This window comes from Parasteatoda tepidariorum, chromosome 1 (genome assembly GCF_982258835.1).
Source record: "Parasteatoda tepidariorum strain Cologne lab strain chromosome 1, Ptep-v5.0, whole genome shotgun sequence".
Lineage (NCBI taxonomy): Eukaryota > Metazoa > Arthropoda > Arachnida > Araneae > Theridiidae > Parasteatoda > Parasteatoda tepidariorum.
Window position 1 is genome coordinate 27488716 of NC_141755.1, and position 18302 is coordinate 27507017.

Consider the following 18302-nt stretch of genomic DNA (forward strand, 5'->3'; position numbering starts at 1 on the left):
CATCGACGATTATTTTTTATTAAAAATTTCACTAATTTTTTTTTCAAGTTATGGCAGAATTAAAAAAAAAAAAAGCATACAACATTTAACCTTTCCTCGTTGGCTCGAAAAGAAGACATCGAGATCTTTTGAGGAACTCTTTTTTGTAACTGGGGGAGTGAAGTATGAAAGGGAACCGCTAATAATAAAAACAAAGTAGGTGACGAGCGTTAAACAATTTTAGTCTCCCACTGCTTTAATTTTTTTTCATAACTTCGTTTGAAAACTCATAGACCACCTTAGTTAGGGATAATAGCAGGGCCAAGGTTTCCAGCTCTTTTGCATAACTCGAAAAGCGCGAGAAATCTCCTTCGGTTGTTATATTATATTCAACATTAAAAAAAATGGGGGAAATAAGAAAAAAAAAACATTCCACATACCAACTCTTTTTAAACGACTTGACGTCTGTGTGATAACAATTCATACACGTTTCTGCATTCATTCACTAGACACTTTCTTTCATTATAGTACTTTCAAGTTAAGCAACAGAGGATTCGCAATAAATAAAAAATTTTAATGTTCATGAATACATTCACGATAAATACTAAAATAAATCAGTAATAAAAAGTAGCTTTTTCTTTTCTACTATTATATTTACGACGATTTCGGCAAAAGCCAAATTTTAATTATAATATCGTAATTTAGAGAATAATGCAGAGTTTTTAATAATTACAACTCTTACTCTCTTTACTAACTTTTTGATATACTCCAATAAAAATATTTTTAATATCAGAGAATTTCCTAAGCAATTAACATTTAATGTCCATCAAAATCCTTTGACAAAAAGACTTTTAACCCAGGGGTCTGTCCAGACATTTTGTGAAAGATCCGTTTTTCGTGAAATTGTGAAAAAATTACTCACATTCTTTCAACCAGGGTCCGCTTTTATGAATTTGTGCAAAAAGGATCCGTTATTGCAAAAGAAAAAACTTTTTAAAGGAGTTTTTAAATTGTAAAGACATATAAGATTATGCTCAACACTGTAAAATTGTAATTAAAAAAATTAAATTTTAAAAAATAAACAACAATTGCTGCTTCTGTGCTTCTGAATTAGAGATGCAACATACAAACATTTGGTATTTAGCCTATACTGCTAAACGCAGAATATTAATTTCGGACGAATAATGGAAGAATCGTCTGCCGAAGACAAAACTTAATTCGTTTACATCCATCTTTCTTGTTTTCTGCCTTGGAAAGGGTTTATTCTATTAATTAAATTATAATGAAGATAAACAAATTTGTGAAGGTTCCGATTAAAAGAAAAATCATTTTGTGAAGGGTCCATTTTTAAGTTAAAATATTTTGTGAAGGGTCCGTTTTTATGAAAAGATATTTTGTGAAAGGTCCGTTAACGGACCCAAATTTCTCCTAAACAGACCCCTGTAACCCCATAGTTAATTTTATAACTGTCGTTGAACAGCCGACCCAATTCCGCAGCCTTGTAATTTTGAACCCAATCCAGAAGACAAGGGAACTCCTGTATCGAGTAATGGGAGAAATTTTTCTTCGTGGAGGGCTTTTTGGTGGAGCTAACGCGCATTTGCGTTACATGGAGAGGAAGACCACGAGAACCTCCCGCGGTTAGCCTAACGGCAAGGGGACTCTAACCCATGATCCGTCTACAATTGATAATATTTCACATCAGCACTGTGGTTGGTGCAAGCCGGATGCGGAATTCGTATCAACTGGGATTCGAACCCGGTTTCCCTCATTGGAAGGCGAACGCTCTATCCCCTGAGCCATCGCGGCTCCCATGTTTAAATTAAAAGGAATTAAATTTTTTTCCCCTCTAAAATGTAGCTTCTCATTGCTTCACGATATGTCAAAGCTGTACTATAAAAAATTTAAGCTATCGCTGATAAAATGTAAAGACAAAATGTAAGCTCATTATTCATTATAGTAAAATTACAGGGAATTTAATTTTTTTCTTTTTTTAGCGTATTATGAATTTCATTTTTTCTACTAAAAACGAAGAATGAAGCACAAACTTAATGTAAAATTAATAGAGTAAAACGAAAAGAAAATATTTTTTCCATGTATAAACGATGATAAAATAAACAGTTTAATAATGTTCATTTAAAAGGGTTATTCACATGTAAGAGTTATAAATATTTAAGTTCCGAATCTTATAAACAAAGAAGACATTATTTATAAGACTTTATTGAAACTGTAACTCAGAGTCAAACTATAATATTGCACAAATGAAAAAAAAAACACTAAAATAGCCACAAAAAATCATGGTTATATATAAAAAAAAATAATTAACTAAATAACATAATTTAGATTACAAAAGTATAGATTATGTACTAGCATTAAGAATGTATATTGTAGAATTGTGTTGAATGTGTATTGTAGTACTATGTATGATGTTATAACTCTTGCACTGCCTTTTTCCTCGGCAATACATAACGTATTTATTTAAAATCGTGTCCTTTTTTATAATAAGAACAGAAAACAAATCCTAAAAATAATATTTATTGATTTCGTTTATTTAAACTAGTTTACTTAGACATTCATTTAAATTTAAAATAATTTACTTGGAAAAAATGCTTTTCTACTTAGGTTATTTGATATTATTTATGTATTTGAAAATGCTATCTGTAAAATTAAATTATAGTAATATAAGCTGAATCTTTAAATTTAAAATATTTATCTATATGAAAAAAATTAGTAGTACAACAGACTAAAAAAATGAAAGGCGAACGAAAGAAACTTTGGAAGTTCTATAAAGGAGAGCCATCCATTTCTGGGGAGGAAATGGATGGAACCCCTTCAGGCAGAAAAACCAGATGACCAGAGGGATGACTTGAGAGATGTGAAAACCATGGGGTGTCCCAGTCTAGCTTAGACTAATTATTCTGTAGTGAAATGCTTGTAAATCTTCAATTTTATCAGGGGTTAAAATCTCTTTGAAAAACGTTTTCGGAATCTGCTGAATAGATTTCAAATAGAACCCCTTCTATAAATTAGCGTAAATCCTTCCACAACAGGAGATTTTTGCCACCCATGGTGGGAATCACCTCCACTAAAGTGTGAAATACTGAAAATAGGAGGTTCCTCTGCCTCGCTCAACAAATAATTTAAACCAATGAAACGATTTAATAATGAATACACCCCACTATTTTGAAAAATAAAGGACAGGCGTTATAAGTAGTTAGGCGCTCATACAAAAAATGCTGCTCGTTTTAGTTAATGTTTCAAAATTTAGGACAAGAAAATCAAATATTTGAAGCCTTTAAATTTTTATAATCTATTTTGATGCAGCTTCTGGGCTTTTATAGTTGATTCATTGATTTAAGAGAACAACGTGTACTACAAGAATTTTCTTTGATTGTAAGTAATCATTTCCTAAATATTTAAACTAATGCATTATACTTTCCCCTATATCTTTCATTTTAATTCAGATTATAATTTTCTTCCTTTAAAAAAAAAAAAACAAAAAAAAAAAAAAAAAGAGATTAAAGAATTTTTTTTAAATTTTATAAGTCTTTTACAATACATATCACTTACATTATATTTATATCACTACATATTATATTACTTGAAAAAAATTGTTATACTGTTTTTAAAACAATACAGTATTTTTCGTAGTAAAATTACCTTTTCTACAATATAACATTTTTCCTTGTTAAATTACCTTTTTTTTAAACGATGTAAAAAATGTATACCTTACAATTTAATTTTTTTAGGATTATAAATAAAATAATAAATATTTACGAAAAGTTATTTTTTAACAAACGACCTTTATAATTCTGGGAAACTTTTTTAAATTCTATAGGAAAGCTCTCGAGTTACTTCTCATATTGCGGCTACCCCCAATACTTAGGGGTACAGAAATCCAAATCAGTAGAAAAAATGGCATGTTTATTCAGAAAAAGTACGTTTTAGTGTCTGATTTCGTAACTTGAAATATTGTCCCTGCATTTATTAATTAGCATATTTTAAGTCACCTCCTTGAACCATTGACATGAGAAGAACGTGAAGATCTGATTATTATATCAAAAGTTATCAGGGTGGTCCGTTTATTTATTTTATTTTTTTGCGCACTGAACGTCTTAAAACTTATAATTCAAATCTGTTTAATTTTTTTTCTGCTTTTTCTCTAATTTGTTCCATTCTGATGCGAAGAGAATTTTTCATAATTTGATTTTTTTTTTGGTCTACTTCTTAACTTTTTTTTCCAATTATTTCTAGATATTCTTAAACTAAGAAGACAACTTCCTCTAATTTATTTCTCATTAAAGAATGTATTATTGTCGCTTTTTTGTCTAGAGTTCTGTATTTAATTATATTTATATTTTTTCTTATTATCGGTTATTATATAATGTTTGTACAACTTAATTATATTAAGAGCATCGGTTTTTTGTAAATAAAAAACTAACCAAATTATAAAATTTGATTGTAGCTATTTTATTTGTAATTGTCATAACAAATCGCAATTATTTACACTGTGATCTTTAATGAATTTATTATATCACGATGATTTTATTGTTTTGGTATTATCAAAGCATGATTATGTTTAAAAACAATCAATTTCATTCAGTTTAAATTTGGGAAATAATGGGTAATAATCCGGTTATGTTATAGTTCTTCTTTAACCCAGAGACATTTCTTGCGTGTGAGTATTTTTGTTGCCTAATTATATTTGTTGCTTAATTAAACAAATTGTTAGAATTTTTATTGACAGTTGAAGAAACGCAAGAGAATCTTCTTTAAATATGATAAAGGAGACTTTTTTTATTCCTAACTAATGCTAATTTCGAATTGTTTGAATTTGCGACTGCTAATGTTCAACTTCGCAGCCTTGTAATTTTGAACCCAATTCAGAAGACAAGGGAACTCCTGTATCGAGCATTTTGGAGAAATTTGCCTTCGCGGAGGAATTTTTTGATTGAACTAATTTGCATTTGCGTTACATGGAGAAGAGGATCACGAAAGCTTCCCGCGCTTAGTCTGACGGCAAGGGTAACCAATGATCCGTCAAGGAGGATATTTTACGTCAGCACTGTGGTAGGTGCAAGCCGGAAATCGTGTCGAGCAATCATTGCAGGGAATCGAACCCGGCTCACCTCGTTGGAAGGCGAATGCTCTATCCCCTGAGCCACCACGGCTCTTTTTGCAATATTGCCAAAAAGGCTTAAATACTTCAAACAATGCTTTTATTTAAGAGATTATGAATATTTTAGGAAGGGCGCAAGTACGAGATTTGCCATAGGCGCTTCTTTCCATAGATACGCCTCTGCATGTAACGCAAATGCGAGTTAGTTATATCAAAATGTCCTCCACAAAGGCTATTTTCTCATAATTGGGCACTCTAAGAAGGAGAGGACAAACCAGACCCTCACATGTAACCTATGACGTCAGCTAATCTTAATCAGCCAAATGAAGTATTAAAATTGAGCCAAGTTTTTCTACATAACTTAGAATGTTTATTAACGTTAAGTTAATTAAACACAGAGCCGTATCTCACATCAAATTTGTTGAAGTATAGTTCTTTCTCGTCTACTTTTTTTTACTTAACATAGATTAATCATTTATTTATGTATTTTATTGTAACCGTGTTATATTTTTGTTTCTTGTACCAGGCAATAGCTATGCATAATAAGCTTGTTTATGTTCTACATGGCTTCTTGCCTGTCCTTGTGTGTGTACAGAAAGAATTGAAATTTTTGTATGGTATAACGTGAAAGTATATAGGCTGTGTTACATAAGAGAATTGGTACTTGACAGGCTTGGATTACTCGAAATAGAATGGAAAGAATAGTCGCTAACATAAACAAATGCTACGTTTCAACAACCAATCAGGATCGAGATAGCCAAACTATGTCACTTGCAGGTATTCTATTCTTGATCCAGAAGCCCTCGTGTCTTCTGATTGGTAGTCGTGAACTCAAAATTGGGTCAGCTGTTCATCAACGGTTATAAAATAAAATAAAAATAAATAGCCCACTATAAGCCTAAGGGCCATTCTTTCTGGGGCATCTCACGAATATGACTTCGTGATTGGTGAATTTCCCGTGGGAGACTAAGCAATCAAGCATTTCGTGTTTTTTCTCTCTTTAATAAGTCTGGTAACATCTTAATTTAAGCAGACGCAAGTCATCGGATGCGTTCTAAATACAAAATTACCTAATTCTTTAAACTTTCCCAAATTCAATCTTTTGTGTCTTGTCTGCTCTTATTTAATTTTGCTTTATTCTGTATAAAAAATGACCCCTATTTTACCTAACAGTATTGTAGGAGAAGTAATATGTTTACTAACAGATAGAGCGTCTGAAGTTTAGTTCAAATATATCCTTAGACCAGGAGAATCTAACTGTAAATAATAGCATAGAAAACTTTGATATAGGTGTGCAGAAGCTCCTCTTATATATTCCCTGAAACTCCATTTAAAAAATATGGGTTCCGACCCGACTGATCCTGAATTTAGGAGGAATAACATAAAGACTAGGTTAAAAAAACTGATTATTTAAGTATTAGTTTTCTACAATTTGCAAGAGAAAATGATGGTAAATACAAGTAATCTTAGAAGTTACTGAAACTCCAAGTATATCTTGTTTCCGAAATGAAGCTTTTTTTCACATTCATACACTATGTTAGATAAGTCGTATATTTAAAATTCGATTTCTCAGAAACTATTCAACCGATTTCGCTAAAATTTTGTATTGTATTTAGTTATAAAAAATTAATTCTTTAAAATAATATAAAATTTTTTATACCTTACAATTCTAATATTACTCGTATATTTTTAAATAAAATAATAAATATTTACTAAAATTTATTTTTCACATGGGGTTATCCTTGAGTAAACGAATTTTTAATTGTGTGCAAATTTTTTTTTTATATCGTTTAAAAATTGAAGATATGAAATTTGCAAAAAGTAAAATTAACATAAAGTTGTCTTAACTTTGGATCACTGTCCTGACATAATTATGCGGAACATATTTCCCAGATTGCGGCTACCCCGATATTTTGGGGCTTAGAAATCTGAATCCGTTAAAAAAAAAGGTATGTTTACTCAGAGAAAGTACGTGGTTGTGCCTTATTTCGGAACTTAAAATATCGTCTGTACATGTTTGGGTTCACCCTTTGAACCATTAAGAATGAGTCCTAGAAAGTGGAGATCTGATCATCAGCTCAAAAGTTATTCAGCATGCATGGTCCGTTTATTATTATTATAATTTTTTTTTTGTGCACCGCAAATTGTACTACTACTGTAATTGGAATTTTTGTTACAATGACTGCTCAAGTGGTGATAAAATAACACCAATGAAATAAACTGACAACTTTATCAAACATTTCAGGTTAGGTTATACCCTGTGAGACTAGGACGGGACTTGTAAGAGGAATGTTAAAGCTATGTTTGTAAAAGGTGGGGTTAATTAGCTGTTACCTAGGGCACATGATCTGGGTATTGGTATACAAATATATTGGTAGTAATGCATTGTTTTAGTTCAGTAGTAATTTAGTTTTACAACTAGCAAAGGTCTTATATATTTTGAAATAGTTTAATGATTTAACTTTCGCTCTGAAGTAAATATATTTATTTCACTAACAGAGTACAGAAGCATTTTCGTCTTATTCCTATGCTGAAAATAAATATTAAACTAATAAGAGGCTTTCTAGTTTAACTCAAACCAGAAACCTGTTTATGGTCAGCTGTTGCGCCAAATTTCTTTATCTGATGTTTCACAGATGTTTAGTACTAATGAAGAAGTTATCACATACAGTTCTAGTTCTCAATAAGAAACTTAGCTATAAACCCACCATTTTAAAACTTCTCTAAAAAATTGAGAAACTTGGATTGCAGATACATGTTAAAATTAGTTAATATGATGCAAAAATAAAAAGTATTCTTAAATGTAAAATTTCAGTAGAATGGCAAAGAATATAGGAAAAGAAAAATATGGCAAAGCTTTGTTGCAAATCAATATGTCATCATTTCTTAAATTTTGTTTTGTCTTATTAAAATTATGTGTAAAGCAATGAATTGCCATAATTTAGCCAAACTGTTTAAAGTTTTTGATTTCTTTGTTTCGAGAAAAAAAAAAGTTATGTTTTTGGCATGCTTTAAAGTGTGTAGACATATTAAAGTACAAGAAGAGTTACAACTACATTTACATTCATTTATTTATTTATGAAGTAATGAACATTCATATGGTTACTGAAAACTAAAAACAGGAATTATTCGATACAAATCTCAACATTTAAAATATACTAAAGAAGGCAAATCAACATTATTATTATACAAATATTATCTACAAGTAACATGTTATAGCTAAAAAACTGTCTCAAAAATAAATTGCATTTTTTTTTCTCAAAATATTTACATAATAAGCACAATGCAAATTACGCTAACTGTACAAAAAAATTTACATACATCTGGAACGAATGCGTAAATATATATTTTACAAGTGACATTTAACAACTGCCTTCCCTCACAATGCTTCATCACTTTTTTTCCTCCAATAAAAAGCACAGTGGAGTGTGCAGTTTTTCAAAAAATGTATTTACATGTAACATTTCATAACAGCTATGGTACGGTTGAGTAGATAAATGGTACGGTTCATTGCGTAGCTAATATGATGGTTGACTGAATATGTCGCCCTACTATATATATATATATTGTAAAATTCTATGCATTGCCTATAACTGTACACCAAAAATATTATCAAATATATACACCTCCTAAAACTTTTCATAGTAATGAACCTACTAAACAAAAATATAATACATATTTAGCTGATGTTTCATTCATACATTTTATAGCTGAAGACGATATGAAACTGAACTGATGGTGCATAATTCGTAGTGACTATTTTTGACAGAGAGCTTGTTCAGACATGTTCCAAAATTGCAGTTTTAGAATCAATTTATACATACATCTATTTCCATCGAGTAAGCAAAAAAAATTTCTTTTCAATGTGATTTTATTATTTCGTATTAAGAAAATATTAATTAAAAACTCTGTTCAGAAAAAAAAATTTAAAAATACAGTAGTTATAGCACACAGAAAACATTTGTTTATACATATATATTTAAAAAAAGCTTATAAAGTAGTTTCAAATTTCCCCTTTCTGTCAATATCAAGTGTGTGTCGAATATCAATAGAATGATTCCTCAATTTTTATTGAGAATTTCCACATGTAAAAAACCATTAAGGAAAAAAAATAAGCAGTTTGCAACAGAAATAAGATCATAAAAGATTAAAATAAATAATAAAAGTTTAAAATTTTCTCTCTATGCAGATTTTATTTTGAATCAGATGTTTTTCTTTTTGCAAACTGTCTTCACAGCTCATTGAGGAACCTTATTCCCGTAAAACAAGGTTATAAAGTGGTCGAAACATATGTACACATCTAAAGTACAAAACAGTAAACAAAACTTATAAATATCACAAAAGAAATAACATACATTTGTCGGTGCAATAATAAAATATTTATGGCGAACACTATTGTTGGGTCGCGTATTTTTTTCAGTAAAAATAAAGTGCAGCACAAATTTACCAAGAAATAAAGACTTATGTATGATATACAGCACCAAAAGTCTAGAATTTTTACATCTAACTTAATCTAAATTGTTTGTAACATTCAATGAATTCATGAGCAGTTTAGAGAAATGGATTTATGAGCAAAGTCATATAAGGCTGTCTTTTTTTCACCAAAAAAGAAACTCAATGTAATACTGATTGAGCAAAGGAGCAAGCAAAAAACTGCTGAAAACAATGTCTAAGCTGCCATTTAAAAAAAAATAGCTATTTACTGTTTTAAATATTTATTGCTATTTAATAAGCCTAAGACTTTAAAGCAGTTAGATTGTATCGATCTTGTCTCTCTCGAGTAAATGTAATGAAAACTAATTTTTATGTTTTCAGACATTAATCTTTTTTCTTTGGTTTCGCTTATTCATAAAAAGGTTCTGTTTTTTTATTGTAACTTAGTTACCGAATTGTAATTTTCAAGAAGTTAAGTATTTTAAAAAAATATTTCAAAGCTACAAAATACAATGTATCTTTGGTAATATTTGACAAGGTTAAAAAAAAAAAAAAAAAACAGTCAAAACCTTAAAAATTACAAACTGGCAACTAAGTTCCATAAAATTAATTTAAATAAAATGAAAAGTATTTTTAAATATTGATTTGTGATTTAATAAGTAGAGAATTGGAATCTAAAATTAAGCACAGAATATTACAGGAAACACTGTAAAATAAAATCTGATTACAGAACCCCTTAAAATATTTATTCCAATTTTAAGTCTATATTCAGAACAGTTTTATATTTTAAACTTCTTGATACTTATATATTCTTTTATCAGAAAAATAATTTTTATTTTACTCTGCAAAAATATTTATTACATTGATTAAATCTAGGAACTTTATAGTTCTAATAAACTTGATTTGTATGAGGGAAAAAAATACTTAAAACAAAATGTTTAATTCTTTACGATTGACATCATTTGTTTAATACCTTAATGAATATTAAATAAATAATCCTAAAAAACTGAAGCAGTAAGACATTACTTGATTAAAAACTTAATTTGCTTCAAAAATTATACAAATTGCATATTATAGTCAACATGTTTCAAACATTCAAAAATAGACGTCCAGTTTCGAAACTTGCCAGTTGTAAATGAAAAGAAGCAAAAGTGAATTGAAATATAAAACGCAAAGCTGCCACAAAATGAAAATAAGAATTCAGACATTAATTAAGAATTACTTTATGTGAACAGTAATACTACTAAAGTACCTTTTTTTTTTCATTTTAGGCATACATTTTTCTTGATATGCATCACATAGTTTTCCAGATTGCATTTGAAATATTAAAAGTCATCAAAATTTTTATATTTCATTTGGAAACAGACTTAAAAATATCCTGTTAATTATATGTATATAGTACTAAATCCTTACTCAAACACTTAATTTCCAGCATTTGTGCTCGTCATATAAATCTGTTACTTAATCTGTACTTTCTATATTCAATTAAAATGCCTACATTAAAAAAATTAAAGCACTACATTTTTATGCTTAAATTAATAATTATAGATTTTAGCAGCTAGTCTATAATAATAAAAATTCTATGTTAATAAATAGTATTAGTACTAGATAAGGTTAATTTTCTTAATGATTCCCAACGTTTACATTTTCACTGATATGAGTCGCACTAAATTCATTGAAAATTTTCATATTCCACAGAGGAGTCTTTGCAGAAACAAAACATGTATTGAAAAATATTTTTGGTTAAAAGTTTGTTACAAATATTAATTAAAAATGTTATAAAAATTTAAAAACTGCTTAGTAAAATTTCAAAGTTTACTTTATCAAACAAAGAACTACATACAATACTAATAATATCACAAGACAAACTTAATACTGCTTGTAAAAAAATTTTGAAGACAAAAAAAATTTATATTTTGCCCACTTCAACAAATGAAACTGTATGAGAAGTTAAAATCGTTCAATAATTTAAAAATGTACAGTGGATCATCTGAGTTTTCTTTTTTTTTTTTTTTTAAAGAAAGAACCAATCATACACATCATTTACCTATTCACTTAATCTTCCAATTTCATTCTAAGCAAAAACTCAATTCTTGCTAATTTCAAATGCTTAAGTAAACATCCATAAAACCTGAATCTATTAGTACATAGACTAGATTATCGACAACAAAAAAAAAGTTTCAGGTACACAGTTACATCTTGCTTTGGTAAGTAGCAAGTTAAAGTTTATTCCTCTTCTTCTTCAGCAACAGAATCTCTTTTTACTTTAGAACTGTTCTCCTCATCCTGCTCATCCTCTTCATCAGGAGTTTCACAGGATTTTGGTTTGGCATCGAGGAAGACATTGTCATCACATTCGGTTCCACCTACAGCACCTTCAGGAGCTTCTTCAATTATATCTGTAGATGGTGCACCAGCGTCTTCCAGTTTACCTAAAACAGTATATATATTTTTTGAGACTTTTAAATAATTAAATTAATATCTATTATTACTGAAATGTAATTACAGGAATACTACATTTCCATACTTTTTCATGGTAACTATATATATGAATGATACTATATATATGAACTTTTACATGGTATTTATATATTTTGGAACTATTAAATTATCCATTATTACTGAAATATAATTACAGGAATACCGAATTTCCATACTTTTTCATGATAACAAAGGCTAGCTTTCACACTTCACTTTGAATCTAGAAAAATTACCATTTTATGCTCCAAAATTATAAATATATTTATTTTCTAATTATAATTTTTTTATAAACAATATCGTAGGTTACAATATATTTATTCGTTAAATTTTTTTTTGTTTAATTATGTAACAGAAAAACTGCTTCAATTTTAATTACAGAAAAAATAATTGTTTGTTTTAAATGCTATGTGATGAAAAAAATCAGGAATAGTGGATAAAAAGGAAAGTATTGAAACAACTTATAACTTTTATATGTAATAAAAAATAGTTTTTTTTTTCTATAGCTTCCATAAGCTTACTATTTTTGGAACATCAATAAAAGTGATAATAATAACAGGAATTCCAATTTCAATAATCTATTACCTAACATATTTGAAAAAACTGTATGGTAGTTTGTGAAAAATCACTATATATATGTAATTCTAGAGTTAAGTAACAATAATTCTTAAAAATTTCAATTTATGTTCGCTAAAAATTTAGATCGATGTTCAATCTTATCAAAATAAAGTCATGATCATAAATCAAAGTATAGTATAACTAAAAAAAATTTTTATCACTTAAATTCTGATTAATTTATCATTCTTAGTTTGCCTTGTGACTTTCACAAAAAGTATCTAAGTACCCGTATAAGTATTGATTGAAGTTGAAGTATTGATTTGAAGTTGAGATATTTTGTTGTAATTTAATACTTAAATTCTGTAATTTATATGAAAGCATTTCCAGTATAAATCACCAAACTTACAGCCAATCAGCTTAAAAGACAAATACACGCTAATAATAACTACTGCACTTTAATTTACTCAATATAAATACCATAATTTATAAAGAGGCAGATGAATCACCAAATTTAGAACCAATTAACTTAGTATCAGAATTGAAAAATAAACTGACTAAATCTGTGAAGCAATTTATTATAACAATTATATTTAAATGTAGTTTATCTATTTTAAACAGTAAATTTTAATAGACCATTGTTCATATAATATCATGATTAAATAAATCAATAATTCATACATCTAAATGTGGCAGAATTGTGTTAGGGATATGCCTCCTTTTCTGCATCCTCACCTCTTGGTGGGGAATCGTCTGTTTTGGGTAATAATCTTTAGTTGAACATCACCTCTTGACTTTAATTTTAAAAGCATACCCTAATCTTGTGTGGGAAGTCTTTGGTCATTCTTGGATTTGTTGAGCTATTGGATTATTGGACAATTAAATAAATGTAGTAAAAATGTTTGATTACAGAAATAAATTAAGCTCTACTTTAAAATTCATGAGTGATTTGTTTGAACTTTACTATAGTTAAATTGTAATTAGAGAGAAACCCAAGTGCAGTGTCTTTTTTTTTTTTTTTTTTAAAAAAAAGCTGTTTGTGAAAATTCTATTATGAAAAAAAAAGGTTAATGTATTTTAAAAGTAACTATAAAAATAATATAACATTGAAATAAGTTTTTTTTTATACAATAAACTAATATTTGTACAAATAAAATTAATTTTAATTCAGATATTTGTCATTAAATGCTTCCAAATAAAAAAAATTACCTATTTTTAAATGTGTTCAGTATTGGACTTGCTGTGAAGAATAGTGCATTTTTTAATAGTTCAAAATTTACATAGCTATTTAAAATGTCGATTTTTCTCATTCCTTTTATTGCAAACTAAGCACTCAAAATTTTATTATGAATGAGGAAAATTAATTTTTGTCAAAAGACTATTTCATACTCACTCAAAGGTTGGACAACAAGAAACTTCAAAATATCTGAGAGTGAAACTATTCCAACAACAGATTTATTTTCATCTATCACAACTAATCGATGAGCCTGTCACAAATAGATAAGATAGTTTGGTTAAATTGTAATGGGATTATTTTTTTTTCGAAGTAAAACTTAAGTTAACTCACCTTAGAGGTAACAATAGTGCGTATCACAGTCCCCAAGGTATCATCGAGAGTGCATCCATACACATCTTCATGCACCTTAGGAAGAAAAACAATACTGTTACGAGATGGTAATACTATTTTTATATTGTTTTTTCTAAATACTGCCGTAACTTTTAAAATCGTAAAAAATATATAGTATGATTTATTTCAATCACAGGGTTGCCACAGAAAAAAAAGAACAAAATAGTTGCTTTTAGTAGCCTAAAGCATGAAAATAGTAGCCAAAAACTAGGAAAATAGTTGCCTAAATAAGAGCAAAAATTCATCAAAAATACTGCTAAAATTTTGTTAATGACTCAATTCTTATATACCATGATCCATTCAGTCAAGTTGGTGGCAAATATGATAATTTTTATGTAACGTTAATGCTTATATATATATATATATATATATATATATATATATATATATATATATATATATATATATATATATATATATATATATATATATATATATATATATATATATATATATATATATATATATATATATATATATATATATATATATATACATGAAAAGTGATTACTCAAATTCGAAATTCACGCATCGTAATATTGTATTAAAAATTGTTTTTTTTTTTTTTTTAGATAAAATAATGCTAAATTTCGCAGCAATAATCATTGAAAAGGCGATCGAGAAATGAAATAGACTTAGAATGGAATCTGTGCAGATTGAACGAATTAAGAAGTAAGACTCAAATTTGCAATTCAAAATTTTCAACATTTTTTATTTTTAAAAAAAAAGTTCTTATTTAAGAGGACACTATGCAGAAGTAGTGCATGAAACTCTTCATGGCGAATTCTTTTTCGCCTGCAGAACTATGCAATTAAAAATTTGAGTATAGAAAAAGAGAGTTCAGATAATTCTGGATTAAACTTTGCAGTTTCAAAGGCTAAATTTTTTTTTTTTTTAAATATTAACATTTTATTAAATTATGGTGAGATTATATTATGCAGTAAAGAAATTATTCTACAATAAATTGTTTGCATTCTGGCATTTTGAAAACATTTCATGAGCATTTGAAACTGAATCTTTTACTTAAGGAACTCTCTTTTCTATTTTTTAAATAACTTTAAATTTTAAAATACCAAAGGAACAGAATTTGCCAGCAAAAGTTTCTTCTGGAGTATAGCGTCCTCCTAAGACACAATTCCCATTTCCTTAGTATTTAAAATAATTTTTAAATAATGTGATGTTTCATATATCTTATATAAATCATAGGTCTTATATAAATGCAGGGCTAAGGAGAATAGAAGGGCTAGTTCACTCCACTCTTAGAGCTGAAGCTACGATTTCCCTCCTCATGACGTCACTGTGTTCACAGATTTCGGAGATCGCAAGCAAAGATATTATGATAACTTTGCATCTTTCTCTTTGTAAAAATAAGTTAGACTTTTTCTGGTTATTAACTTTCAAACTTTACGTAATTAACACATTATTTCCGTTCATAAACATAGTTCAAAAAAACTTTCTTGGCCATTATATTAAAAAAATACCATTTTAAACTTATAAAAATATTTTACTAGTTGGCGAAAATGACACTATAAATTCTTATTTTTAAAAGGTCAGTTTTAACTTCAATTATTAAGAAAAATTAAAACATGTATCGACACTTTTTTATCTACATATTCTTTTATAACAATAAGTTGAGTTAAATTTAGAATCCCTGATTTTAAAATATGCCGTTAATAGCAATTTGTTAATTCTTAATCATTAGGAAACATCAACCTTAAACGCTAATTACTGAAACAAAATAATAATTTAGGTTCATAATGACATTAGAAATTTTACGATTGTTTAGAGATATTTAAATTTAAGATGATATAATTCTGCCTTTCTTTTTGAAGAAACGAGGCTGCTTCTATTTAGATAATGAATTTTTATAAAAGTTCTTAACGATAGAAAAAACGTATTGCTGTTTTATATTAACTGTGTCATTTCGGAATCCATTCTTTACATAGTTGTTCATTTACTTTAGGGAACACGCGGAAAATTATATATTTTCCTTTTGTTTTTCTATCAGAATTTTTGCAAGTTGCAATCGCGCAAACTGGCATTTCGTTAATAGTTTCAAATTTTTGTAAATTCCCTGCAAACTCTGAGGAAAGTCATTATAGAAAATAACAAATGTCTTAGAATACGTCACAAAAAGAAATGCTCCAATATTAGTTAGAGCTAGTAAGGTCGAACGCTCTGTTCTTGAAGTAAAAGTGCGAGCTTTGCAGCAAAGTGACGTCACTAGAGAAAATCGGAGGATTGGCGCGGCGAGAGTTTCTTCAAAGGAGTGAACCAGCCCTTCTATCCTCTCTTTAGCTTTGATATAAATGTCCTTGTTTGAGAGTTGTCCTTGACTTAGAGGTTGGGCAGCCCCAACGAGGAGGGCACACCAACCTGAGGTCTATTGTACCCAAACCCTAAATCATGATCAACAAGAAAGCTTTATAGCTAAAATGAAATTCAGCAACCACCTGACAGGAACGTTTTACAATTTTCCTGTTTTAATACAATGTTGCCCTAAATGTTCAAATCTTTGAACAGAATAGACCTCACAATCACAAAGTATATGTCGTGAAGTTTCCTCCTCAAGATGACAACCTTGACAAAGAGAATTATACTCAATAGCCATTATGTATAGGTGCCTCCTGAGGGTGCAGTGTCCAGTGAGAAGACCAATGATCTTCCTTAAACTGTTCCTGCTTAGCTTAAGGAGCTCTTTTTGATGTACACTAGGACAGTCACAATTCAGCTCTTTAGCTTGTCTCTGACCATCTGAGTTGCACTATTGCTCACGGGCAATTTCGCCATAGAGCTTGAATATAGATGCCCAGAATGATGTGGGAGAGATCCCCTAGGTTGATTTAGGGTCCCAGAAAATCACACTGGAGACAGCCTGCACTGCTTAGTCAGCCAGCTCATTTTCAAGAATGCCCATATGTCCAGGTACCCAATGTAGGTATATTCTTTGAGGCAACTTTTTGTTGTTTTTATCCATAAATAGATAAGTGAAACAAAAGGATAGATTAAGCATATTTTTTTAATTAGGAGAAGTTTCAATAGTTAAAAAATAATGGTGAAAGCATAAACATGTCTCATTTTTATTACAATAATTTGCAATAAATAATTCAGTTAACTAACTTATCCATATTTATGCAGAAAAGAAAAAATCTCGGAGAATTTTTTTTTTTTTTTTTTGGACACAGAAAAGGCCAAGCTATGCAGATCTAAGTTAAAGAATTTAAACCCAGAAACCGATACTAGTTGACAGACAATTAATAAAAGGCTACATATTTTATCTTTATTGTGTTGTTCCATTATGATATTTTATTTCAAACTTTTTACTGTTTAAAAACAGGCTAGATTTCTAGACTTTAGGGAGTAAATTAAGTTTGGGGGTGAATTTAAAAGTGTTTCAAAAAAAGTTGCAGATAGACTAACCCAGCAATAAGCAGAAAACTGAATAGTCAGCGGAAAAAAAACTTTTGGCCAGAGATATATTTCTATCAGTAAATTTGTTAAACGGCGAATAAAGGCTATAATTAAAAAATAGACCGATTTTCAAAGTTTGTAGTGAAAGAATTCTCAAATATGTATCATAAAAATAAAATAAAAAATCACAAGTAAATAAAGGCTAATATATCAAATATACTAACTTTGCCTTTATCGATTGCTTCATTTATTGTCATGTCGAGATTGTGATACGTCTGCTCTTTAGCTAATGCCTAGTAAACAATTTAAAATTATAATTAGTATGACAGAAAAGTAAACATATCATCACATTATTTACAAAATTCGCTAGCTATATATGGTTAAAAAAGATCTCCTTAAAAAAAAATTTTTACTCTAAATTGACTGCATTAACAAACAAATTTTAAGATTTCCTTTCTTATGAAAAAAAAAAAAACATTCCAGTTTAGTAATTTGCACTGATACATGAACATGAATTAGTTTAAAAGGGTGCCCCTCCCCCAATAATTTATTAAAACATAAGAATTTTTTAAAAAGTTATTCCTTTATTTTAAACTCCTCCCCAAAAAAGCTATCTTTCTTTTAGCAAAAACTAATAATTCCTGATGGCTTATATATAATTAAACAAAAAATTTTTATGATTATCCTTTTAATGAGGGT

At 28.6% G+C, this 18302-nt stretch overlaps 1 protein-coding gene across 7 annotated transcripts in view; it reads right to left on the bottom strand.

The window, feature by feature from the left end:
- Window positions 1-9307: 9307 nt before the first annotated feature.
- LOC107442082 (5'-AMP-activated protein kinase subunit gamma-1) overlaps window positions 9308-18302 on the bottom strand; it is a 158223-nt gene continuing 149228 nt past the window's right edge. For all 7 annotated transcript variants that reach the window (XM_087160735.1, XM_043041592.3, XM_071180070.2 and 4 more), the window contains 4 exons: window positions 17828-17896; window positions 14133-14207; window positions 13959-14052; window positions 9308-11964 (listed from right to left, as the gene is read on the bottom strand). In XM_087160735.1, the coding sequence (XP_087016861.1) occupies window positions 11759-11964; window positions 13959-14052; window positions 14133-14207; window positions 17828-17896 (444 nt within the window). In that variant the 3' untranslated portion in view covers window positions 9308-11758. The remainder of the gene's footprint in view (window positions 11965-13958; window positions 14053-14132; window positions 14208-17827; window positions 17897-18302) is intronic.